This window comes from Nannospalax galili, unplaced genomic scaffold (assembly GCF_000622305.1).
Source record: "Nannospalax galili isolate Female #2095 unplaced genomic scaffold, S.galili_v1.0 scaffold872, whole genome shotgun sequence".
In the NCBI taxonomy this organism is placed as follows: domain Eukaryota; kingdom Metazoa; phylum Chordata; class Mammalia; order Rodentia; family Spalacidae; genus Nannospalax; species Nannospalax galili.
Genome location: NW_008332654.1, coordinates 791,713 through 818,258, shown reverse-complemented (window position 1 = coordinate 818,258; position 26,546 = coordinate 791,713). Strand labels below are relative to the sequence as shown.

Genomic DNA, 26,546 nt, shown 5'->3' with positions numbered 1-26,546 from the left:
CCTGTCTGATGTAACCTTCAGTACACAATAGCCACCCTTAGCTTGGCACATACTACATACTCAGTGAATGTATTAACAGTAAGGCTGGGGGTGCAGCCCAGATGTAGCAGTGTGAATTCCAGACTGGGTTTAATCCCAGACGCCCAGGGTTTAATCCCTAGGAGAAACCATCAGACCAAACAATTTATTAGACTTGAAGTTACTCAGAAGACCACAGTCCTTTTGTATCATTTCTAGCCCCTAAACTTCATTGTGTCCACGATGAGGCCAGAATGTTCTTAGGAGCCTTTCGTCTTGCGGATGAGTCCTTCGATTGTGTCCCACTCCTCCTTGGTGACCTGATGTAGGAAGACAGTCAATTTAATTGTATCCTTCTGTGATTTAAAGCTCAGTACCCTAGCTTGCAATAGTATATAAATAAATGGGATTACCTTCTTTAGAGAGTTGAATTCACCTGCCAGAAATACTTCCTCTCCACCATCAAATCTAATGACCTGAAAAAGATATTACAAACCCTTTCACTGTTTTATGAAAGTCCCTCAGTTATTAACCATTTTCACATACTAATTGAATGAAATGCCTCCTGGGTACTTTCAACCAAAGCTTAGATTTGAAAAGGTAAAACTGATGATTAAACCTAAATTGATTTTTTTTAATTTGTATGAATGTTTGCCTGCCTATATGTCAAGTGCGCTCATGTCGTACAGTACCCACAGAACCAGAAGCAGGAGTTGGATCCCCTGGAACTGGAGTTACACAGATTTTAGCCTTCATGCGTGTGCTGAGAACTGAACTTCGGTCCTCTGCAAAAGGAGCCAGTGCTCTTAACCACGGAGCCATCTCTCTAAGCCTCCACTTTATTCTTCTTTGAATGCTCTTTCCAACAGAATTTTACAGTTTAAAGATCATCTTAAAGTCATATCTACCAAGATAACTTTTACTTAGTAAAAATAATTTATCAAGAAATAAATGTTTCTAAACATATAAGGCTAAACATATAAATACGTATTATTTACAGCTAATTAAATGCTTTAAAAATCATATTTACATTCAGTATTATTTGGACTGGTTCCAAAACAGGGCTCCCCATACCCACAAGAAGACAAGACACACAAGGATACTTACTGCTCCATTAATCCAAGAAGCATAATCACTGCAAAGGAAAGTAGCAAGATTTGCAAGTTCTTCCACGGTCCCCAGCCGACCACAGGGAATTCTCTCAATCATATCTTTTTCAAATTTTCCAGTTGGATCCAAACGGCTAAAGGCACCCTGAAATGAAGAAAACAGTTAAATTGTTTTCCTCTTTCTCTCTCCCAACCTTCCTACCCCCCCTCCCCGCTTCCCCTCTCTTCCTCCTTCCCTTCCACCCCACCCCCGCCGTGTGTGTATATGTAATCATATAGCTGTTTAATAAAACTCTTCAAAGTTATATAAAATGCAACTTTTATTATAGCATTCCATTCATAACTTAAGCCTTGTAAGCAGCATTTCATCAAATTCTTTGACAGTACCATTAAGCCAAACTAGGTCATTTTATGAAAATCTACTCTTTTAAAACATCAAACAAAAATCTAAATTTAACGTTTGTTTGTTTGTTTGTTTGTTTGTTTGTTTGTTTTTGACAGGATCCCACTATGTAGTCCTGCCTGACCTGAAATTCAAACTCACTAGGTACAGGCTGGCCTTGAACTCACAGAGATCCACCTGTCCTTGCCTGTCAAGTACTGGAGTCAAAGATGTGTGCCCCCAAACCCAGCTAACCTTAGTATCTGATCTTAATTTCTACAGTTTCAACAGGTCACTGTACACCTCAAATGAACAAGCAATACACACAGACGTACTCTAAAATGCACTGGCTTAGTAGTGGGGCAGTGCCGTTTCATTTAGTAAATGCAGAAAAGGGACTGAGGTAGGAAAAATTTAAGAAAAGTCCCTTTTCTTTTCTTCTCAAAATAATAGAAAAAGTAAAACAAGCATGTATGAATGTAACTCCAAGTTGATCTTAGACAAAACAATCATTAAATTGGTCAATTTCTGTTCTATGTTTGAGAAGCACAGAGCACACTAAGGTGAGATGCATGTTCACCAACTCATAAAAAAGGCTGATTCCATGTCTTCTCAAGCTCCGAAGTCTAGGGATGGTTTTCCAGTAACACAGATGAGACAGAGCAGACCTCAGAGCAGCAGAGACCAATGGCAGCAACTGGTCCCATTTCTCATTCTATCACTGCTTTCCAGGAAAGTTCTAGATTTCAGCACCATTTTCTGAAATCAATATGCCTTGATAGTACTTTCTAATGCTTTTATGCGATTGGCTTCAGTTTTCAAAGCTACATTCCAGCAATTTTAAATCCTGGCTTCACATGAAAACAAAAAGCTATGAAGAGTGAAGTCATCAGGAGACAACATGGGAGCAGAAGTGTGGACATTTAAGCAATGTCCCTAACAGCACTAGTGACTATTATGGGCTACAATGTCTGGAAGACTATCAATCATTGGTGACAGACCTGCCTCCAAAAGGATTTTCAGCCAGAGAGTAGGAGTCAGATGACAGGTGTAACTGACAGAAAGTGAAAGGCACAGGCATGAGTCAAAGAAAATGCTACCTATGGCACCACCAGGACTTCCTGAAAAATTTCTAGAACACCTCTTAAACTAAGAATATAGTTGCCTTTGATGACTTAAAATAAAAGGATGTTAGTCAAAGAAATCAGACTTAGAACAGAGCAAAAATTAAGAAATGCAGGACAATAACAGACATACTAACAGAAACAAATCAGAAAAATGTCAAAGCTGATAGCATCAATACCCTAGACGTTAGAGACACTACCACACACCCTATCATGACGTTGCATACCTGCTATGCCCCTAGCTGCCCTATCATTTCTCATGCTGGATAGTGGCAAAGGTCCTTTCCCTACAACCAAAGCTTCAAACCCAGGCATCCATGGACAGTCCCTCATACAGCAATCAGAACACATTCTTCACTGGTTCATTCTTTAATCATTCACAATGTTATGTCAACTGAGAGGCTTGAGAGGCTAGAAAGATGACTCTGTGACTCTGCAGTTAAGAGCACTGGCTGTTCTTGCAAAGGACCCAGGTTTGCTTTCAGCACCCACATGGTGGCTAACAATCATCTGTAACTCCAGTTCCAGGGGATCTGATGCCCTTTTCTGACCTCCTTGAATACTACACAACACAAGTGTACTTACATACATGCAGGCAATATACTCGGACACATAAAATAAAAATAAAATATTTTTAAAAAATATGTCAACTGAAACTTACTTTGGTTTTTATAGGCCCCGGCTGAATTATATTGAATCGCAGTCCATATTTACCCCATTCTGCTGCAAGAGACCTAAAAATTAAAGTAGACAAAGTACATTCTAAAATATTGCACTCTATGTCAAAGCATGAACACGGCTCTGCACACTCACTGCCTGCCAGGGATCATACTCCAATGGGTGAATGCTATTATTGCTCCTCATGGTACAGATAGGCAACTGAGGCACAGAAAGATTAAACCATTTTCTCATAGTCATACAGCTGATCTGTCAACATCAAGGGGTCTGGCCCATGTTTCTACCCTTACTCTGCTATACAACTTAACACGTTTTAGTGTCTTTAGTTACTGTGCTATGTTAGCTACCATCTACACTGTAGAACAAGAAATCAATATATTTCTACAGCAGGTATTCATTACACACATAAAAACAGGAGAGCTTCAGGCCCATCCCTCCCTCCCTCACAAAGACTTCAAATGAATCAGAGACAGACTACACAGGTCTAAAGTATGAACCACACCATGTTTAACTGGGCTTTAATGTAATTGCAGAAATGAGCCTTAAAGGAAACAGGATTTGAACCAAACCTTAGTAAATTTCCTAAAACAAATTAGAATACTAATAGCAAACATGGAATGTTGAAGCCACTAGTTTTAGAAATGTACTAGACAGCCTATTTTTTTACCATAATCTTATTTTATGATCCTATTGGGATGTGCACATATATGTGTACATATGTTCATATACATATGTGCATATATATACTTAATGTAGTTTTGAAAACCTTTTAAGTTACATTAAAAGATACAAATAATGCAGATGTGGAAGACAACACAGGAAGGAGAGACGGCAGGAAGGGGAAAAGCAGGCAAGGAAATAGGAAGGGGCCAAAATGAAGTTAATAGTAAATATGTTAAGATGTCTCATATGATGACAATAAACAGGCTATTAATTTATCTACTCTTTCCATGACACTCTGTGGAAATTGTTAAATTTAATCTATTAGAGAGTGTGCAGTGTCCATAGAAAAATTCAACTAGTTGTGATATAAAATTCAGGAAAACATTTCTTCCTAGAAGTTATAAAAGGAAAAGTTTGTAACATAATAATGTCCTTCAGACACTGTAGCTTTGCGATAGATAAAATTATCTATTTAATAAGTTTAATGAAGCTATAAGATACCCATGAATATGCTTGGTAACATCAATCAAATACCAGTTCAGTAAAACCAGTCCTGTGGCACAAGGAACATGTGATCCAACACAGCCTCTCCATTTAATGAATCTACAGGTCCAGTTTAGGAAAATGGGTTTGCTGCATCTCTGTCAGCCAAAGTTCACGGCCATACTCGATGCTGTAGTTTGAATGAATAATCTCCCACACCAGCTCATATATTTGAACACTTGGTTGCCTGTTGGTGGCACTGTTTGGGAAGTAATGGAATCTTCAAGTGGTGGAGGCTTGCTGAAGAAGTACATCACTGGGAGCCACTCTGAAGGTTTTTATGCTCACCCTCTTCCTGCGCTCTCTCTGCTTTCTGTGTGGGGCTGAAATCTCCCAGCTTTCTGCTCATTCTCCCATACATTACCCACCATTTTAGACATCTAACTCCCTGGAACAGTAAGTCCAAATAAACTCTTCTTTCAGTTGCTTTCGACTCTGGTATTTTATCACAGCAACAGAAAAGTAATTAATACACCCACCTTGCACATGTACATGTAGGGGACCTACTTCAGATTACTAGAAAAACAGTAGCTTCATATCTTCGAATGACTCAGTCAAACAGAGATTATGTCATGCTGTGAAAACTGAGCAATCTATTTAGGGAAACTGTCCTAAAGAAAAAGCCATCCTATCTCTGCTCCGAGCTGTGCCAGATAAATTTGCTCCACTGCCAGCACGATCTATTAGTTCTTGCTGAGCAGCATAATAAAGAACTATTTTAATGTGATAAGGAATCCACTCTGCATGTTACGATGCTAAGCACCATACACTTCATATATTAGTCATTATTGTTCATTCAACCAATGTTTAAAATATCTTTAACAATAGTCTGTAAATACTATTTCATTCAAAATCACAAGGATCTCTGCTCTCCGAAAAAGCAATCTCTCCCTTGATGGACATCAGGTTGGATGTATGATAAACTAGTAGCTACAGTAGAAAATGTAAAGTGTTCCATGGCTGCTTAAAGAAGAGGGACCTAAGCAAACTAGGAAGGCAGGACAGACATCCTTGAGGATCTGGCACTTAAAGAAAAATGAGGATCTTTCTATAGAAAGGGGCAGGAGATGGGAATGGGTGACTATCTATGGTAGAATGGAGAAGGAAAGACAGCTCAGGCATATAGGCAACTCATGTATGGCAAGGAACAAACAGCAGATAATATCTGAGAACTTAGTAGGACTGAGTATGAAAGGAGGGTTAATTAGGAGTCTGTACTATAAAACAAGGTTGATTATCTATTGAGCATCTATTAAGGGCAGTGTACATGCAGGAATACAGAGTAATAGCACAGAACCACAATCCTTAAAGAATATGAAACTGCACCCTCAACAAGATTCAAAGATCTTAACAAAGCAATACAGATATAATACAAATGCTACCAAAATAGACATGTTCTAATGCTTTATTTATAGTTCTTTCAAACATTAAAAATAGTAATTATTCAGATTAAGACTCAGCTTCTGAATAAAGTAATTATGCTTTTAATGTCTCCTCAAAAGATTTATAGACTATTCCATCTATAGAAAGACTATTGGACAGTGCTACAACAGACAAACAGGACTCATCCAGGAGAGAGTGTCTTACACTGAATCCAGATTTTCCCTTTGGCTTTCTCTGGATGAAGATTGCATGTATTTTAAGCAAGAAGATTAACACAGCAGTACTCACTTGTGCATGGCTTCCACGCCTGATTTGGCAGAAGAACTCGGCATTACAAAACCCGACCCACTCTCAGCATAAATGGTAGTGATAGCAAGAAACGCTGCTCCTGAAATCAAAGGACACAGTTAACTAACAATGCAGCCATGTCAGTTCACACCAGGAAACCAGGACTCAGAGTAACAGTACCAGGCTCCAGGGCATGGACATGTACCAAAGGACATGTAGGGATATGAACTTAACTCAATAGGTCTTAATATATATGACAGAGTACATGGAATCCAGCAGGGGTTATAAGAGTGGTGCAGATAGGGGGTCTAAATATGATCAAGATATATTGTATGACATTCATAAAAATTCAATTAAAAATTATTGTTTTAAAGAACAGTTATCTAATTAAAGAGGGAATAATAAAACCTGAAGGGTTTTTTTTTTTCTTTTTTTAAGTTTACTAGGCCTCAATTAAAGACAGAATAATCATGCCCAGTCTGTATGTACCAGAATTCTATAACTGGTGAGTCAATACAAGGTTCCAAATCCCAGAGCTCTGTCCCTATAACCATTGTATAATCAGTTGTACAGGATTCCCTATAGCTAAGCACCATTTCAATACGAAGAAATAAGAATTAAAATAAAATGACTGAGGACTTCTGCCTCCAGCCATGATGGATTCATAACCATCAAGAATACTGAACAGGAGACATGATACAACCATTGTCAGCCACCTTACAGCACAGAGGACAGTTATTCCCAAGAGACCTGAGCCTAACATCATCTTAGACTTTTGCCTAGAGAACTAATGAGGTATGAAGAGGACTACAGGCTGAAAATGACACTGAGCTATGGGGATGCTGAGGAAATGGAGTAAAGAACCCCTCCAAGGAGAAAGCATACAGGAACAGTGTCATTCATGTTCACAGTCTCCATGAGTGTGGCCAGATACCACACTGTGCATGTTCATGCAAACTTCCATGGGGTCACGCAAAGAGCAACTTGCTATGGAGCTATGAGCTGAACATTGTGCGTCCAGATCTCACAGAGGGCACAGAGATACACAGTTCTGGAGACACAGGTTCTGAAGATACAGTAGATCCAGACACAGAGGGCCCAGAGATATGGGAGTAATAAGTAAATTACAGAACATCCAGGACTTTCTGTAGAGAGCTCACAAAAATTATGCTTTAGTAAGAGGACTAAACTATTGCCAAAGGAAAAGTTACATTATCATCCAAATAGTTTTTTTTTTTTTTTTTGGGTCTTTTTGAGACAGGGTCTCCCTGTAGCCCCAGCTGGCCTGGAACTCACTATGTAGACCAAGCTGGCCTTGAACTCACAGAGATCTGCCTGCCTCTGCCTCCCGAGTGCTGGGAACTTTGAAATGATTGTGTGCTCACTAAAAATAAAACACACTTCAAAGGAACACTTAAAAAACAGAAAAAGCAACATAACTTTCATGACATGCTTTGAAAAACTGCAACACATGAAAGGAGTTGAAAGCATAAGCAGGAGAAAAAACAATTAATAGAAAGTTCAAAAAGTGACAGAGAGGATACAATTAGGTAGGTAAGCTAAGGTAGGTAAATGAGATTATAAATAGGTAAAAATGTTAAAGAGGTCAAAGAAAATATGAATATACTGAGAATAGAAAATATATAAATAGGAACAAACAGAACTATGACAGAAAACAGAACTGAAATTTTAAAATCAAATGAATGAGCTGAGCTACAGAAGATCTATGAACAATGATCTTCTGAAAGAAGAAGAAAATAGAGCAATATAAACAATATAAACAAGAGGCGAAAACAACTAACAAAAAAACCACAACCAGAGCCTCAAGTAACTATGGAATATCTGGTCTCCTACCACACGTTACAATTGAACTCCCAGAAAGAAGAAAAACACTTGAGAACTATAAATTGGAAAAAAAAAAACAAAAAAAACAAAAAACCTCCAAATTAGGTAAACTATAAAGTTCCAGAGAGCTGTACAAATGCCAAGCAGTATATAGATAGAAGGCAAAAACTGTAGAAACAAGCACAACGCTGAGGTATATTTTAATCAGTCACTTTAAGTCAGTAATAGGAAATCTCAGGAGCAGTTTGGGTGGGAAGGAACCATTGGAAAGAGGGAGCATAGGTAAAACTCTCACCCCAGCTCCCTTCAGAAACCACACAGAAGACAGTAACAGACACTTCAAGGTTCTGAAACAAAAACCCTGTCCATTTTGAATTCTATATACGCAAAAAAGTCCTTCAAAACTCAATGTGGTATTTCCTGATACACCAGTGCAGAGAGAATTCGCTGCCCCTAGACCTGCACCAGATGGAATTTAGAGTTTTAAGGCTAAATGAAAATGAGACTAGACAGAAACTCAGATGCTGAGAAGGATGACATATCAGAAGTGATAAGTACAGGGCTAAACAGAAAACGCTTTCTTGTTTCTTAAATTTCTGCTAAAATAACAGAGGACTGGAGAGATAGTTCAGCAGTTACGAGCTCTTATGACTCTTGCAGAGGACTGGAATCAGCTCCCAGCACCCACGTCCAACAGCTTAAAACAGCCTATAACTCCAGTCCTTGGGAATATGATGCCCAATTCTGGCCTCCATGGACACCCACACACATGTGAACATACACACAGACATATACACATACACGTAAATAATGAAATAAATTTTTAAAAAGTGACTGTATAAAGGTATGGTAAAACGTAGAGCTAGACATATAAGTATTAACAGAGCTTGGGATATAACATAGTAGGTTCTCAATAAATAGAATGACTACAAAATTTGAAGACTATTCCAGGTTGCAAGAAATCAGTTACTTTCTACTTACATGGATATAACATCATATAAGAAAAGACTATTAAATTTAATAATCACATAGCATACTTACTTTAAATTTGAAAGCCCAGTGTGGTGGTGCACACCTGTGATTCCAGCATTTACAAGGCTGAGGGAGAAGCTCAGGGGCAGTCTGTGCTGCATAATAACACCCTGTCTCAAAACAACAGGAGGGAGGTGAGAAGGAAGAGATTTAAGACAAGGAAAGTATTTTGAAGAACACTGAGATAAATTGTTCCTCTCCTCTGCACTTGGTTTCCTTCGTTCAGTATTTCTGAGGCTAGAAACAAAGTGCAGCAGAGTCTGGAGAACGTGAGTGGAGGAGGTGCTGAGTGCTACTGTGAGGAGATGAGAGTGATTATCTTAGTCATTCTGGCAACTCCTTCTATACATCAAACTCAGCCTCCCAGATCTCTGGAACAGCTTGCTTTCAAAATGCTCCTGTGTAAAAGACAAGGACGTGGAGCTTTAGTGGCTCCTACAGGACATGGACCAGAATGCCAAGTGGTGTTACTCTTACAGATAACATCCTACTTGAACAGTGGCAACCATCTGTACAAGGCAAATGCTCCAAAAGAAAGCATGCGATCTTCAATTATGGTTAAACAGATGTTTTTCCAAGCACAGAAGAGGAGCTACCATTACAACATAATTCGGATGCTGCTGGAGGTGAAAGACGCTGTACTCGCTCTTCCCTTTCCCCTCTCAGTTTTAGTTTCTCAGCCTAGAAAAGTTGGAAAGCCCACTGCTTAGAATGGAATATTGTTCTTTCTTTTGCCTGAATGAGACAGAGGTGAAAACGAAATTGCATCATTATGACAAGAATGAATGTTTCCTGGTAAAGCAATTAGCAGCTGAACTTCAAAAATGGCAGTGGTGTTAGAAGTTCAGAGGGAAGAACCTCCAGATCCCCAGATGAGCCACACAGACACTGTGCCCAGTGTAGGAAAGCCAGTTATCAGAACGGTCACTGAGGAGGGTTTATAAGAGGCATGTTTCTAACAGCCCAATGTCGACAATAGAATGGATTTGTGTTATTTAGTCAGGTCAAAAACATGGGAAAAAGGAGCAGCAAAATAAAGGTTAGGTTTTAAACACCAAAACAAAGACCAATGACACAAAACAGAACCCAGAAATAAGTCTACAAACATAATGGTTGGCTGATTTTAACAAATGGAGAGGAGTCTGTGTAACAAAGAGCCCAGGAAAATGTGACATCCACATGCAGAAGAATGAAGCTAGAACCTGTCTCTCACCAGGTACAAAATCTACTCAAAACCCATTGAAGGGCCTAGATGTAAAACAGCTAGAACAAAGCAAAGAGAAAACACTTTGTGACACACGTGTGGACACAGCTTTTGGGAGTTGGTTCCTAACAGCACAGGCTGCAAGAACAAAGAGTCAAACTAAGAAACTTCTGCTCAACAAAGCAAACAACAGAGTTAAAGACAGTCTGTGGAATGAGAGAAAATGATTCCTCCAACAAGGAGTAATACTCAATATAGCAGTGACTTCGGTGTGACCATGAATTTGGAACTATCCATTGGAGCCAGGTGGTCTCATCAGTAGGCATACAGGTGAATACAACGACTGCGCCTCCTCCAGAATCCATCAGTAGTGAAGCGTTCGGTAGAGTTCTGTAAGCACCTCCCAGATCCATGACTGACTACTGACAAGTTTAGTTTAGTCTTGTGCAGCCCCGGTGTTGACAGTCTTAGCTGCTGTGAGATATGGTTGTAATGTCATGCCCAGAAGACAGCACTTTGAAGCCATTCTCCCTATTTCCCAGTTCTAACATTCTTTCCACCTCCTCTTCCACAATGTTTCCTGCTAACTACTACATATTTTTTAAACTGATACATGTAAAAAGAAACAAAAATTGAGTATAAGAAACAGTCAAATGGATTTTTTTAGAGACAAAAAGGTATACATGGGCAACATTTTAAGCGGAATATTACATTGTTAAAGATTCTGAGAGATGTGCAAATATGAAGAGTGTGACTATGTTGAACACTGGGCTAATGTCTTTGACAGTGGCAAGAGAGGCCTAAGTTGGATTTGGGTTAGACATAATATCAGTTTCAAAGGCAGGACTGAAGAGAATGAGGGTTGGCAGGAGAGTCTGCAAGGAGGAAGCAACGTCTACATACAAATTCCCTTCAAACCCTGGCTGATCCCTGAACAACACATAAATGGCTCTTAGATGCTCAATGAAAAATAATGGCTGGAAGCCAAAAAAGTAAGCCTAAAAAATATTTTAGTAAAACAAATTCATAGTTTCTTAGAAGATGGTTGGCTATACACAGGCAGTCTGCTAGAATCTCTGGGGGAAAACCAAACTGAATATTGGAGAACAGCTACCAGAAAAGCTGGGTGACAGCTGAAAATCTCTAACCCATTAACAAAGTAAAATAAAATTACAAAGCAGAATGGGGGAAAACCCAGAGTTCATTCTGTAAAGATTTTCTTTTTTTAAGAATTTTCTTTTATGGGGGCTAGAGAGATGGCTCAGCAGTTAAGAACACCGTTCTTACAGAAGACCCAGGTTCAAATCCCAGCACCCACATGGCAGCTAACAACTGTCCATAACTCCAGTTCTAGGGGATCTGACAGCCTCTTCTGTCCTCCTCGGGCACTGCATAACACAGGTGAACTTACCTACATGCAGGTACAACACTCATACACACAAAATAAAAATAATAAATGAAATTTTAAAGTAAGAATTTTCTTTTATTTTAAATTATGTGTGTATGTGTATGTGGGGGTGGGGGGGAGTATGTACACTTGAGCACAAGTGTTTGCAGAAACCAGAAGAGGACATCAGATCCCTGGAGCTGGAGTTACAGGCAGTTGTGAGCCATCTGGCATAGGTGTTGAAATCCAAACTCAGATTCTTTGCAAGAACAGTAAGAGCTCTTAACCACTAAGCCATCTCCCCACACCTTTTCATTGGTGAGCTCCCTGAGAAGTGAGAAGGAATGACCAGAGCCACATTTAAGACAGAAAACCTAGGAAAATCAGTAGTGAACTCTCAGAAACTGATGCCTAGGGGTTGAAGAGGCAAAAGTTACATTTGGCAGAACGAGGAGAAGCTTCAGGAAAACCTCTTCTTGCATTCAACTCTCAACACTGGCAGTGATGAGAGGCCATCTGAAAGACCCCCCTGCTAAGTCAGGGACTTGGTAGGCCCCAGACCTTCTGTGAACAGCACTTTTGGGGAAACTCAGAGTGTCATGGTCTACACACTGAAACCTAGACAGCAGACCACCACTAGCTTGTAGGAGCTTTGAATTAAAACCACACAGCATTCAGTAAGGTGGCAACCTGGACAAAGTCAGTGTCTTTGGGGGAATATAGATTCAGGTTCTAAGTGACAACATGGGAAAGGTATAGCATTCACATCTGGAGTCATGAAGGACCACCCAGATGTGTGACTAGCATCTGTGACCTAAACGTTCAAAGGATTGCCTAAGGTGTGAACAGCATTTGCAATCTGATGCCTAAAGAATGAGCCAGAGGTGTAACCAGCATCTATGACCAGATCTGTGCAGGACAGACCACTGGCAGTGGTATCATCAATGACAGACCATGCAAACAACTGCCCAGGGGTGTGGTAGGCATCTGAATAGCTCAGGAAGGACCATCAAGAGAGTCAATCCCTAGGCAGCACACAGGGAAATTACTTTCAGATTCTAGACTCTACCATTCCAGTTCTCTCCTCTCACATTTATTCCTCCTTTATTTAATAGCAGTGTCCATTTAGCAAGCCAGCTCTGTCCAGATCTCCTCTTCTCTTTCTGTTTTTTGCTTCTCTTTCTCCTTCTTCCTCTTCTTCCTTCTCTTTCCTCCTCCTCCATTCTTGACATTTTTTTCCTTAAAAATTATTTCACATTTATTTAGTTATTTACTGCGTGCATGTGTGTGTGTGTGTGTGTGTGTGTGTGTGTGTGTGTGTGTGTGCGTGCATGCCATGCACGGCACATGTATGGCAGTCAGAAGACAATTTGAAGGAGCTGTTTCTCTCCTTCCACCATGCGGGGCTCAGGGACTGATCTTGGGTCTTTAGGTTTGGCAGCCAGCACCTTTACCCACTGAGCCATCTCACCTGCCCTTACTTCTTTATATTTTCATTTTCATTTTAATAGGCCTTTTTCAAAGAACACAGGCCAACAAGATTGTGAGATCTCCATGTCTCAGCTTCCTGACAGAAGGTAGTCTTTAGGGTTATCTGATTACATTTCTCAACCTCTCTCTTTTTTATTTTACCTTTAGTTAAAACTGTCTCGTCTCTTCCATTCGATGTCCCTAATGTCAAATCTTTCTATTTACTTTTTCTCTGTCAATCTCACTAATCACATGTCTTTCACTGCTTTTTTGTTTCTACTCATACCCACAATAACTACTGTATTGCACTCTCTCTAGCCCAGGGCTCAAACTCTGTCAGGTGACGGCATCAACTGACAAGAAACTTGAAAAAAATAGAAACTGGCTTCTTCCTATGAAAAAGTCTTACCTAATACATTTTTAATGAAGCCCATAGAATTTTAATCCACTGTGATGAGTAAAAATAGACTGAGCTAGGTTAAAACGGAAGACAATAATGAGAAAAGAAGGGTGTCAGTCAGAAATCTAAGACTCCCAAATGAGCAAAGGAGGAAATACGAGATAACAGGACAAAGAAAGACAAGAAGGTCAAAGAAACAAAGAGAAAGAAAAAGAGAGAACCAAAAATGATGAGCCTACAAAGGCAGGGGAGAGAAAGAAACAGGGACCGGATCAAGAGCTGAGGGAGAAAATCACACACAGCCAACAGAACAGATGAGAGACACAAATATCAACACCAAGGAAGTGGAGTCAGTCCACTCTTCAACTCTCTTTCCAATTCTATCCATCCATCCTGGAAACCAACAAGCAAATGTGGCACAAGACACCAAATCTAAACCACGTCTACTTTTAGGGAGATGAGCAACCAGGGATTGTGCTGAGTGTACCCAGAAAGGACGGAAATTTCTAGCATGAAAAAAAAGCTGCACCTGTCTATCAACCTCCTCACCTCCCATCTGTTTGTAGTTCCCTTCCCAAACTGCCTGTGAATTAGCCATGCTGGGAAGATATTGACACTCACAATGACTTCTGAACTAGAGAGGGAACAGGACCAGACCCACAGCCTCCTTCTTCCCCTCCAGCCACTGAGGCTCCTTGGCCTTGTTCAGAACTCTACCCACTCTGAGGAAATGCCCTGTGCTTCAGGTCCTGACTCCCACTTACTCAGGGACACGATCTTCTCCACCTCTGCTTCAGGCATGGAATGGAGTCAAGTATATAAAAGTCAGCAGTAAGTGTCTGGTAAATGAATAAAGTGCCCTAGCTCTATGCACATATGTATACACACACAGAGGCATCATGCATTTACCGTTTATATAGACATAAACCTTAATAAAGAAATTTGTTCATAGTTAAAACAAAAATGTTCTAGTAGCTTCCAAATAAATCTATTCTCTCTTTAGTATTCTCAGTCTCAGTGATGCCATCTTAATTCAAACTGTTTGCCCAGTTAATAAAAACACTTCCACAGACAATTAGGTCTGCTGCCCTCAGCTTCTAAACCCCTCCTACTTTACCACCCATGCCCTCTTTCCATACGGGAAAGAGAAAAAAAAAAAATCATACTTCTCCACCCCTACAATGTTGTCAGTAATCTTTTTTATCAAATCACTATTCTTCATAAGACAACTGTTCTACTTTGCTTTCTGTTACTATGATACACACTGACCAAAACCAACTTGAGGAGGAAAGGTTTTAGTACATCTTAGCTACAGTCCATCATCTAGGGAAGCCGGGGCAGGAGCTCAAGGCAGGAACTTAGAGGCAGGAAATGAAGAAGAGACCATGAGGAATGCTGCTTACTGTCTTGCTTCCTCTGGCTTGCTCAGCTACACTTCTTACACAGCCCAGGCCTACCTGCCTATGGATAATACTGCACAGCCAGTGATTAAGAAAACACCTCACAGACATGACCACAGGCCAGTCTGACCTGGGAAATTATTCAGTTGAGGTTCCCTCTTCCCAAGTGACTCTAGTTGATGTCACGTTTACAAACACTAACCAGCACAACAACCTTGATAAACATCTAACACCCTATTTTGGTACTGGGGACTTTCCCAGTTACACCTCAACACACTACCTCAGAGTCATTTCCTGCCCTTTCACTCCCCTTCTTTATCTCCATCAAATTCCTCATCATTCCCTAAAGACTTCTGCCCCTCCCTTCCACCAAAGATGTTCACATTTCCTTTTCCTTTCCTTTCTCTAAACACAGATTTAAAAAAAAAATCTCAGTTGCATCTCATTCCTGAATCTGATCGCTGAATGTAGGAAGAAGTAGTCGTTCCTGTCTCTAGGTTCCCAAATGTCCTTGAACATGTATCTATTAGTACTTATACCATAACTTTTGGTCAACATTTACCATTACATTGTGAGTTGTACAAGTACAGACTGTTTCATTTACATCCTTATTAGCACAAAATCAGCTCAGGGAATGCCCCAAATACTGAAGAATGAATGAACATACCTTTCTGTGCTTTGATCAGCTGCTTTCCAACTTCTAGAGTCACATAGGCAGTGCCATTTAGAACTATATCAGTTATGGTCTTCCAACCATTAGGAGAGAGTCTTTCACTGGGAGAAATAAAATTCCCTGCCGCATTGTTTATCACGACCTAATAAACGAATAAGGCAAGTTCTAGAAACTTTCTGATGATGAAGAATATTTACTCTGCAAGGCTTTCATACCTGAAGCACTCCAAATAATATAACACAGCTAAGTTCGTAATCAGGTATGAAACAAGTCCATGAGATTGGTTCAGTTTTATGTTCTCAGGTCTGTAAAAATATCCTGTTATTTTCCAATCTCAGAATTCTAACCTCTGTCTTTAAATTACAGTAGACTCTATTAAAGTAAAGAAATGTGGATTAAACATATTTACTATGTAACCACACTTCACTTCAAGTAATGACAAGAAAAGTCTTCTGAGTCTAGTATGTTTTTGCACACTTGCAAACCCAGTATTTGGAAGGCTGAGACAAGAAGACTGAGAATTAAAGGACAGCCTGAGCTATACAAAAAGCTCCACATCAGCCTGTGCTACATGCAGAAAGAGACCTGTCCCAGCCTCTACCCACCCTAGCCTCCACACAGAACCTTTTAAATTTTGCTGTCCTTTTATCTCAAGTTACAGAAATTCTCTGGTGGCCTGCTTCTTCATCGCCAGTAAAGGTTCTGCTGAATTCAATAGCAGATTCAGTAGTATTGATTTTTTTCTGAAAATACCTTTAACATAGGAAAGTGCTCTATTTGGGACTTCTGGATGCAATGGTTTCTCTCTAATAAATAAACCAAGTAACAGTAAAACACCATTTACCTCTCAGGGCTGGGGTGGAGAACTATGGGATTTCCTGTAGTTTAGTTTGTAGTATTCTCCTCCACTGAGGGACAAGTGAAAGTTGTTCAGAAAAGCAAAGCAAAGCCAATCAATCATTTAAACTAGACACTGTGCTCTGCGATAGCTGCTCTCATTGTTTTATAATCTTATTAAATAAAGTGAAATTATGTTTGTTCCATAGTTATAAATGTGTTTTTTAAGTATTCCTGTGAGGTAATAGTGTAATAATCCATCTACTCTTTTCTCTGTTTTAAGCAGAGCTGCCATCATCCCAGGGAAAGAAAGTAAGCACTGTTCAGCCCAGCTCTCGCTGGTATCAGTAGTGCATTTCCTTTGTGCATGGTACTTTCAACATCAAAGACCTTGTGCTTGGCTTCAGCCCCATTACACTTACATCAGGATGCCCTGCAACTCTGATCAGCTCCAGCACAGTGTTATGCACCTTATCAGGATCCCTCACATCACACTGAATCGCATGAACCTGCAAAAAAACAAAGAGAAAAAAGAACCCTGTGATTTCTAGGCTTCCTAACCCAAAACATAAGCAAATTATATAACTACATTATGATTCTTAAATCTGATTTAAGTGGCTGCTTCTCAATGTACCTTATTTCCAGTCTGAGAAGAAATCTGTTCTGCAGTAGCTTTCAAAACATCAATATTCCTAGAAATAAACATAGGGAACTTTGAATGAGTTCTGAAATTCTTTCATATAATATTTTTCTTTTCAATTTCATAAGTTAAAGAACAGAGACAACAGCTCACAGAAAAGCATTTCTGAGAAAATATGAACATTATACTGACATGCAAATCTATGTGAATTAATTCATTCTTTAAAAGTTAAATTCAAGAGGCTGGAGAGATGGCTCAGTGGTTAAGAGACTGGCTGCTCTTGTAGAGGACCTAGGTTCGATTCCCAGTACACACATGGCTGGTAATTCCAGTTCCAGGGGAATGACCCTCTTCTGACCTCCTCAAGCATTGCACGACATGGGTGTACTTATACACATGCAGGTAATGTACTTATACACACAAAAAATAATAAGTAAAATATTTAAGAATAATAAATATTTTAAAAGTTAAATTCAACAATTTTTATATATCTAACACTAATCACCAAATTAGCCACATTTTTATTAGCTACTTTCACATTATCTACTTATCAATTCATTTCAGAGGTTTTTTTGTTTTGGTTTGTTTTTGAGACAGGGTCTCATGTAGCAGATGTTGGTCTTGAACTACCTATGTACTGGGCAATGACCTTGAACTCCTGATCCTCCTGCCTGTATCTCCCAAGTGCTGGGATTACAAGTGACTTACTCATCTATTTAAATTGTTTATTTGATTATAATAATTGCATTCATTCTTTTGTGCAATCCAGTTGCATGGAAAAATATATTCATGTTTTAATAAATTTGTAGGTTTCAGACTCAATTTATGGATTTGGATAACTTATGCATGTTCAGTCTTATATCCTTGAAAGAAACACAAAACAAACCGTGACTATAAACTAAGTATTAAAATGAAAATATTTTAAAACTCTTAGAAACACTGTGATTTTAACAACTGCAATGGCCAACTGGCATTTGTAAATGACATAATGACCACCATTCATGTAAGTACTTGATACACTTAAAATTTTACATCATCCAAAATTGTAGGAAGGGGCAAATTTTTTTGACAAGTCTCTAAAGCCCCAATTTGCATAGCTAACAAGAACTAGGATATGCCTAAATAAGAAAGACTTCCTATATGGCTTTACCCTTCCTGTATTCACTATAATAGATATTTTGAAATCCAATTCCTGGCATGCAGCTAATTATCAATAGAAGCAATAATAATATAGCCAGGCGTGGTGGCGCATGGCTTTAATCCCAGCACTCGGGAGGCAGAGGCAGGTGGATCTCTGTGAGTTCAAAGCCAGCCTGGTCTACATAGTGAGTTCCAGGACAGCTGGGGCTACAGGGGGACCCTGTCTCAAAAAGACCAAAAGGAAAAAAAAAAGAATCGTAATTATACCCATTAACAACAAGGCTTCAATATGGTACATTTTTGTTGTTTTTTTTTACTTTGTTCGGGTATCATTTGTTTGAGAGTAGCTCTCCTTCTCCCAGGCTGGCTTTCAACTTGCTATATAGCTGAGTATGGCCTTGAATTTCTGAACCCCTTGCAGCTACATTGAATGTGCTCGAATTAAAGACATATACCACCAGGCCTGGTTTATGTAGAACTGGGGATAAAACCCAGAGCCTCCTGCATGTTAGACAAGAATACTACCAACTGAACTACATCCTAAACCCTTCAATAAAGTTCATCACTTTATATGGGGAAAAGGTTCTGCTACATTGAGAAATGCAAACATTACCAGGTCCATAATTATCATTATTTTTGTATCTCAATTGTAACTGACTTTTTCCAAAGAGATGTATTTAATCAATCTACAGAATATTTCATATATGATGCAATTGAGCACCCTCACAGCATTTGCTTACTCTATATTTTTTTATTTTTACATTATGTGCATGAGTGTATTGCCTGGATGTGGGTAAGTGCACTCATGTCATGCAATGCCCTTGGAGATCAGAAGAGCGTACTGTATCCCCAGAACTGGATTTACAGATGGTTGTTAGCCACCATGTGGATGCTAGGAATTGAACTTGGGTCTTCTCAAGAGCAACCAGTGCTCTTAACCACCTCTCCAGTCCCGAAACAGTGGTTTTACTACTGAGGCACACACAGGTTCTTCAGAAGACTCTCCACTGACCCCTTAAGATCAGCTTACCGGCTGGCTATCACACACTGTGCACCCAGGCTGGACAGGAAGGTTGTCATTGCTTTGCCAAGGCCAGTACCTCCTCCAGTAATGAACGCCACTTTTCCTTGAAAGGCATCAGGTGGTAGCATAGGCTTTAGAAGGGGTGGGAAGAACTTAGACTGTGGAGCGTTGATGCTCTGATACAGTATTTTTGTTCCATAACTGAAAAACTAAAAAAGAAAAATAAATTGAAATTTGCACTTGTATATTTACAAAATACATGAAATTTAACCTATTTCTCACTGTACATGTATAATTATTGTACATAATCAGTTATTATTCTTCTGAATATTAAGGAACATAAGGAAGTGGTTAAAAAGCACTGGATCCAGATCTTAGACCATAGAGGGAAGACTGTCCCTCCTATTCATATAACCAGCAGCAAGCTCTTTAACTTCTTTGTTCCTCAGTTTCTTCATCTATAAAATGAGAACAACAAAAGCACCTTGATGGGACATTGTAGGAGTTTCATGAGTTAATATAAGTAAAATGACTACAGTATTTTACAGAGTCCTCACCTACACAGCATAGGTGAGGACTCTGGTATAAGAGGCAGCATTACCATTTGTAGGTGTTATGCTTAAGTTCACGTTTTAAAAAGCTAATATAACTGGGCTTGGTAGTGCACACCTGTAATCCCAGCACTTGGGAGATAGAAGCAGGAGGATCAGGAGCTCAAGGTTACAAAGCAAGTTGGGGTCTAGGGCTGGTTATATGAGGCCCTTTCTCACCCCCACCCCCAAACTGAAGCATTTTTGTCTCTTAAAAGAATAATTTGAGCTACACTTAATTCCAGGACTTGAGAGGCAGAGAGGTAGATCTCTGTGAGGTCGAGGCAGTCTGGTCTACATATAGAGCACTAGGCAAACTGGAGCTAGGAGACCCTGTCACAAAAAAATGAGAGAGAGAGAGAGAGAGAGAGAGAGAGAGAGAGAGAGAGAGAATAATTTGAGCCAGATGAAGTGGCACATACCAGTAATCCCAGCCATTCAAGAGGCTGAGGCAGGAGGATCACAAGTTCAATATCAGTCTGAGATACATAACACTACTTTATGAAAGAAAAAGAAAAATCTAGATAAAAATCTTTTAAAAATATATATGTCATTGCATTACTGAAGAAAATGATTTCAAAAGTCTATAAAACTTGTCAAATGCCTCTTAAAACTTAGAGGAGATAAATTATTCGTACTATATTTAAAATGAAGGGCAAACAATTCATCTTAAACTAAAATTTATTCCTTTTGCTCAATTTTGTATTTTCAGTTTATGACCAATTACTTGTAAAAATCAGGCAGGCTGATCTTTGTGAGTTCGAGGCCAGCCTGGTCTACATAGTGAGTCCCAGGACAGCTGGGGCTACAAGGAGTCCCTGCCTCAAAAAAGACAAAAAAAAAAAAAAAAAAAAAAAAAAAAAAAAATCACCATTCCCTCACATTTTAATTGTAAAAACAAACTTTAAGTGTATAACAAAACAAACAGTAAGAACATTCATTTAGTGGTTACCATGGTCAGGATTAGAAAACAAACTAATCACCACAGCCACATGAAATAGGTACTGTTTTTACCCTACTGTATAGGAAAGGCTCAGAGAGGTTATAAACATTGACAAAGTTGCAGGATCAAATTCAAACAAGGGCTGATGAGCTCTGAAGCCTCTCCTGTGACACCCTTGTATGTTGCCTATTTATCCTCTGAGCTTCTGTTAAGCATAATCATTATACCAGGAAATATATGTAACATTCCCCCATGAAATCATGGTTGCAAATCAAAACTGCAGAACCTATCATTTCCTGCTAGAATATTTCTGTAAGCAATATAAGCTTTAATCAGTTAATCCGGGATAGCTACAAATTTAGCCCCCCCCAAAAAAATTAGAATTGTGGTCAATGACTTAAACTGAAATTACATAAGAAAGTACTTATGTTGTAATCTTCAGTTAAAAGTATATACAGTATGCTCTTAGGGGCTGGAGAGATGGCTCAGTGGTTAGGAACAGTGACTGTTCTTGCAGAAGACCTTGGTTCAAATTCCACCACCCAGATGGCAGCTAACAACTGTCCGTAACTGCAGTTCCAAGGGATCTGACAGCTTCTTCTGTCTTCCACAGGCATTGCACAACACAGGTGTACTTACCCACATGCACACAATACACACATACACATAAAATAAAAATAAATAAAATATTTTTTAATTAAAGGATATACAGTATGTTCTTAACTACAAGTAAAAAAAAAAATGTTTAGGAGCTGGAGACATGACTCAGCAGGATCCCAGGACCCATATCATAAGCTGGGCATTCCCAGGATGGCCTGTAAACCCCAGCACCAACCAGGCTGAAACAGGAGGATTGCTGGGGCTTATGGGCCAGCCTTGCTAAAAAATGTGAACTCAGATTCAGCAAGGGACCCTGCCTAAAGGAATTAAGTAGAGAGTGGTAGAATGTCCAAGGCCCTTCTCTGGCTTCCATGCACAAACACACAAGTGCATACACCACACATACACACACACACACACACCACTCATACACATACCCACACATAAAATCACGCCTTTAATCCCAGCTCTCTGAAGGCAGTGGCAGGCAGATCTCTTTGAGTTCAAGGCCAGCCAGGTCCACATAGTGAGTTCCAGGCCAGCTGGAGCTACAGCTGGAGCCTCAAAAAGACCATAAATAAATAAATAAATAAATAAATAAATAAATAAATAAATAAACCAATCAATCAACCAATCAATCAGTCAGTCAATCAATGTTTAGACCTGTAGGCTATAGCTCAGTTGGTACTGTGCTTGTCTAGTATGCATAAAGACCTGGTTTGATCTCCAGCGCTGTACAAAAAGCTAGGTGTAGTTTCACACACCTCTAATCTCAGTACTTTGAGGGAAGAGGCAGGAAGGTTAAAAGTCAAGGTGAGCCTCAAACACATAGCAAGTATGAGGCCAACCTGTCTCAATAAGTAAGTAAATAAATATGTTCAGAAAAAGACTAGAAGGAAATAACATTAATAAACATGGCAATGTCCCCTGTAGACTTCGCTCACAACAAAGTCTTATGTCAATTCTCTTGTCTTCCTCAGTTCATACATGAGGAAACTAAAGCCACAAAAGGTCATGTAATCTACCTTTAAAAATAATAGTTAATAGTACAGTTACGACTCAAATCCAAGATCTTCAGAGTCTCTCCTGTACTTTGGTTATTATCTCTACAAAATGGGATTATGGGTGATTTTTCTGTTTGGTTAGTTTTAAGTATTCAAAATCTATCCAGAAAGTATGATTTGATTTCAGAATCAGGAAAAACCATATTGAAAGGCAAATGTGCAGATCTGGTTATGTCTCACTCTTCATCATGTCTTTTAGCATCAACTGACAAAGCTGGTTTTCCCTCTGTATCCTTCAGCCACAGCACAATAATCCAGGCACCCTTCAATAATCTTTTCCTTCATAAACAGCAGATTTACTTAACACTGCAGAACCACCTCCAGAACTGCTCCATTAAGATGATGAATCAGGGGCCTAGAGAGATGGCTCAGTGGTTAAGAGCACTAGCCGTTCTTGCAAAAGACCCTGTTTCGAATCCCAGAATCCACATGGAGGCTAACAACTGTCCATAACTCCAGCGCCAGGGGCTATGACACCCTCTTCTGTCTTCCAAGGGCATTGCACAACTCAGGTGCACTTACAAACATGCAGACATAACACTCACACACATAAAATAATTTCTTTTTGCATTTTTAAAAAAGATGCTGAATCAGGAAGTTTGCATAAGTAGGCTGGTAAATTTTTCAACACCCAAGAATAATGTTCCAAAGGCTCCACCATGAACTTTTATTTATTTAGTGTTAATCTATACAGGAAACTTGAGGTTTTTGAAGGATCAAATAGTTGCATAAAAACATTCTAAATGTATTTAAAAGTATTTTTTTATTTTAAATTTTTATTTTCATTTTTTGTGTGTATGAGTGTATTACCTGCATGTAGGTAGATGCACCGGTCTCATGCAGTGCCTGAGGAGGTCAGAAGGGGGCCTAAGATCCCCTGAAACTGGAGTTTCGGATGTTGTTGTTAGATGCCATGTGGGCACTGGGAATTGAACCTGGGTCCTATACAAGAGCAGCCAGTGTTCTTAACCACTCGAGCCATCTTTCCAGCCCTTATTTAAAAGCATTTAATCAACCTCCTGACTGGTAGAGGATGCATATAAGGCTAAAAATACCACATTTGAGCTTTACAATTCCTATGTTCAAGAAACAGATTACTACATAGGTCAAATTAAAGTTTATTTGATTTGATCTTACTAACCTTCTGATTTCCTTTCCTTCCACTGATAATGAAAACCTTGACTTGCTATTTTAGTTCACATTATATCTGACAATTTACAGCACATAAATTCAGTAAAGAGGGAAGGAGAGAGCCATACCACAGTGCTCCTCTGACCGCTACATGCTCATGGTAGCATATGTACACACTCCCTCACAGTAAGAATAAATAAATAATAAAGTTTTTAAAACTCAAATTCAACTGGGTGTGGTAGCACACGCCTTTAGTCCCAGCACTCGGGAGGCAGAGGCAGGTGGATCTCTGTGAGTTCAAGGCCAGCCTGGTCTACATAGTGAGTTCCAGGATAGCTGGGGCTACAGGGAGACCCTGTCTCAAAAAGACCAAAAACAAAACGAAATGAAAAAACCCTCAAATTCATACAAAAGCTTTACAGATGGCACTTTAACTATTATATAAAGTCAGTTTGGTAAAAACTTGTCTTGTTTTTCAAGGATAAGCTTGGAAAGATGCTTATCTTTATATTCCCACAGCATTTCCTGGATTCCCTACATACACCATCAAACTGAGGGGTGGGGGTGGTTAACTATTGGTAGATTAATTTTTATACCTGACAAAAAAATCTTATTTTTAGTTTAGGATTTTTTAACTTTAAATTTTTATTTTAAATTATGTGTATTTGGGGAGGGGGGTGCGGGGGGGGGGGGTATGTGCTTGTGCCTGCAGTTACCCACCAAAGCCAGAAGAGTTGCCAAATGACTCATCCCCCAGGAGCTGAAGTTACAGGCATAATTTTCTTAACTTATTTTTCCCCCTTAGAGGGTCACTGAAAAAAATGTTAAAACAAAACAAAAGCTTGGGGGACAGGGGTGGATACCTCTAGAAGGGGAATCTAAATATAGCTTAGGTTTGACTTTTTGTTTCATTTTTATATAGATTCATTTTGTGAAAATTCAAAGATGGAGTCATTCTTGTCACATCCCACAAAAATAGGGTGTTGAGGGGCCTTGTTTAAGGATAACACTGCTCAGGGAAGCCTGTTTCAGGAGCAGAACCAATCCAAGGAAACAGCCTACTCCATCTTTCTTAGAAGTACAGAGCTATCAACTGTGACCTTCAGACTAGTTTTGATAGCTGCCAACTAGGGATTGTTGACTTTTAAAAGTAGGTGAAAGGCCAATAAACTTTCTTCCAAAATAATCTTAGATTTCCCCATTCTAATAACCTTCCCACCCGGTCTCCCTTGTTCTCTGGACTTATCAGAGGTTTCCCAGTCTGTCACTGTGTCTTGGAACACTAGCTCCTTTTTATTATTATTATTTCCCTGTCAACAGATTGTATTAATGATTAACATAACACATACATGGATATTCTCCATAAAAAATAGACTTCAGAGAAAGCACTTTGTTTCTCCCCCAGTCCCAACCCTCCCTGCTGAATGAGCTTGCTGGGATGTCCTTTCCTCCTTTTCTCCCTCTGTCCTTTCCTCCTTTTCTCCCTATTTATGTAGGCAAACTTGAAACGAGCAAGATTGTGAAAACTGAAAACCAGGTTCCAGAGACCTGAGAGATGGCTCAGCGGGTAAAGGTTCTAGCCAACAAGACTGATGAACAGAGTTTGTCGAGGATTTCACCAGGGACCCACATGGTGGAAGGAAAGATTTGACTCCCCCTCTGACATCTACCTGCGCTATGGCACCCGCGTGACCACACACATAAACACACAAAAATTAAGAGTAAACAGAAAGTTTTTGTTGTTCTTCTTAAAAAAGAAAATCGGGCACCTTTCTATACCCTTTCTAGTCCACTTGATAATGGAATAGGACTGCAGCCCAGTCCCTCAGACCCCTCCTTGACTGGACCTAAATGTTGTATCCTTTCTCCAGGGACCTCCCTATGTCCTGGCCTCTCTCCTTGTAACCAAGACCCCAGCCCTCTCCTCCCTGCGCCCCATGCCCCTGTCCTCGCTCTCCTCCCTGCACCCTAGACCCCTGTCCTTCGACACTTCTCTGTGCCCCAGGACTACCCCCTAGCCTCTGACACCTCCCTGCACCCCAGGACCCCTGGCCTCGTCACCTCACTGCACCCCCAAACCCTGTCCTCTCTCGCATGCCTGCGCCCAGGACCCTGTCCTGGAACACTTCTCCCCGCCTTCGGGAGCCGTAGCCTCTGACATCTCTCTGCACCACAGGACCCTTGCCTGGCCTCTTCACCCCATTGCGCCCCGAACTCACGTCCTCTCTTCCCGATCGCGCTGAGGCCCTCGTTCTCTCCTCCCTGCGTCCGGAGACCCTATTCTCTCTTGGCACCCTGCGCACCCGGAGCCGAGTCCTCTCTCTGCTCCCAGCGCCCTCTCCCCGAGCCCCTGGCCGCCGCCTCCGGGAGCCCGCCAGGCCCTCACCCTCCCCGCGCCGTCTTACCCGCTGAGGACCCGGGCTCCAGGGCCGCAGCGACACGCGAGCAAAGAACACATGGCTCATCAAGGACATGTCTGGGGCAGAACTCTGTCCGGAAAGTGGCAGCAGGGGCTCGGGCGGAAGTTCCAAGTAGAGCGGCGGGTGGACGCGGCCCCGCCTTGGCCTGGAGGGCGGGGTACTGCGCGCCCCGGACGCCTCTTCCTTGCTTCTTCCCCGCACTCTTACTGCGTTAAATTCAGATGCTGATTGCACGGTTTTAAATCATCCTGTGATCAGTTTAATTCTCCAGAAAATTGCATATTGCAATACAAAGTGATCTCCCCTTGTTTCTCACTGTATAGAGAGTATATATCATCAGGCAGGCAGCAGGGTATTAACGAAGTTTTGAGGGAAGACAGGATTCTGGAAAATTGCATATTGCAATACAAAGTGATCTCCCTTTGTTTCTCACTATATAGAGAGTATATATCATCAGTCAGGCTTCAGGTAGGCAGCAGGGTATTAACGAAGTTTGAGGGAAGACAGGATTCTATCCTATACTCCATGTCTAGCACAATAAATAGTAAGTGGTTAACA

The 26,546-nt window shown here is 40.2% G+C and overlaps 1 protein-coding gene across 1 annotated transcript; it reads right to left on the bottom strand.

Moving 5' to 3' along the window:
* Positions 1-165: 165 nt before the first annotated feature.
* Positions 166-26,131, bottom strand: LOC103729535 (2,4-dienoyl-CoA reductase 1). Its single transcript, XM_008827617.3, has 10 exons — positions 25,974-26,131; positions 19,247-19,449; positions 17,071-17,128; positions 16,859-16,945; positions 15,594-15,741; positions 6,189-6,288; positions 3,295-3,367; positions 1,126-1,272; positions 432-494; positions 166-338 (listed from the first exon to the last, which is right to left on the bottom strand). The coding sequence occupies exons 1-10, from the start codon at positions 26,040-26,042 to the stop codon at positions 279-281; spliced, it is 1,008 nt and encodes a 335-aa protein (XP_008825839.1). The 5' UTR covers positions 26,043-26,131; the 3' UTR covers positions 166-278.
* Positions 26,132-26,546: the final 415 nt, after the last annotated feature.

Coding starts and splice junctions, on each gene's coding strand:
- LOC103729535 (XM_008827617.3), bottom strand. CDS start 26,042: ATGTCCTTGATGAGCCATGTGTTCTTTGCTCGCGTGTCGCTGCGGCCC. Junction 17,129..19,246: donor CAGTGTGTGATAGCCAGCCG/GTAAGCTGATCT, acceptor GTTTATTTCTAG/GAATATTGATGTTTTGAAAG. Junction 3,368..6,188: donor GGCGTGGAAGCCATGCACAA/GTGAGTACTGCT, acceptor TTTAATTTTTAG/GTCTCTTGCAGCAGAATGGG.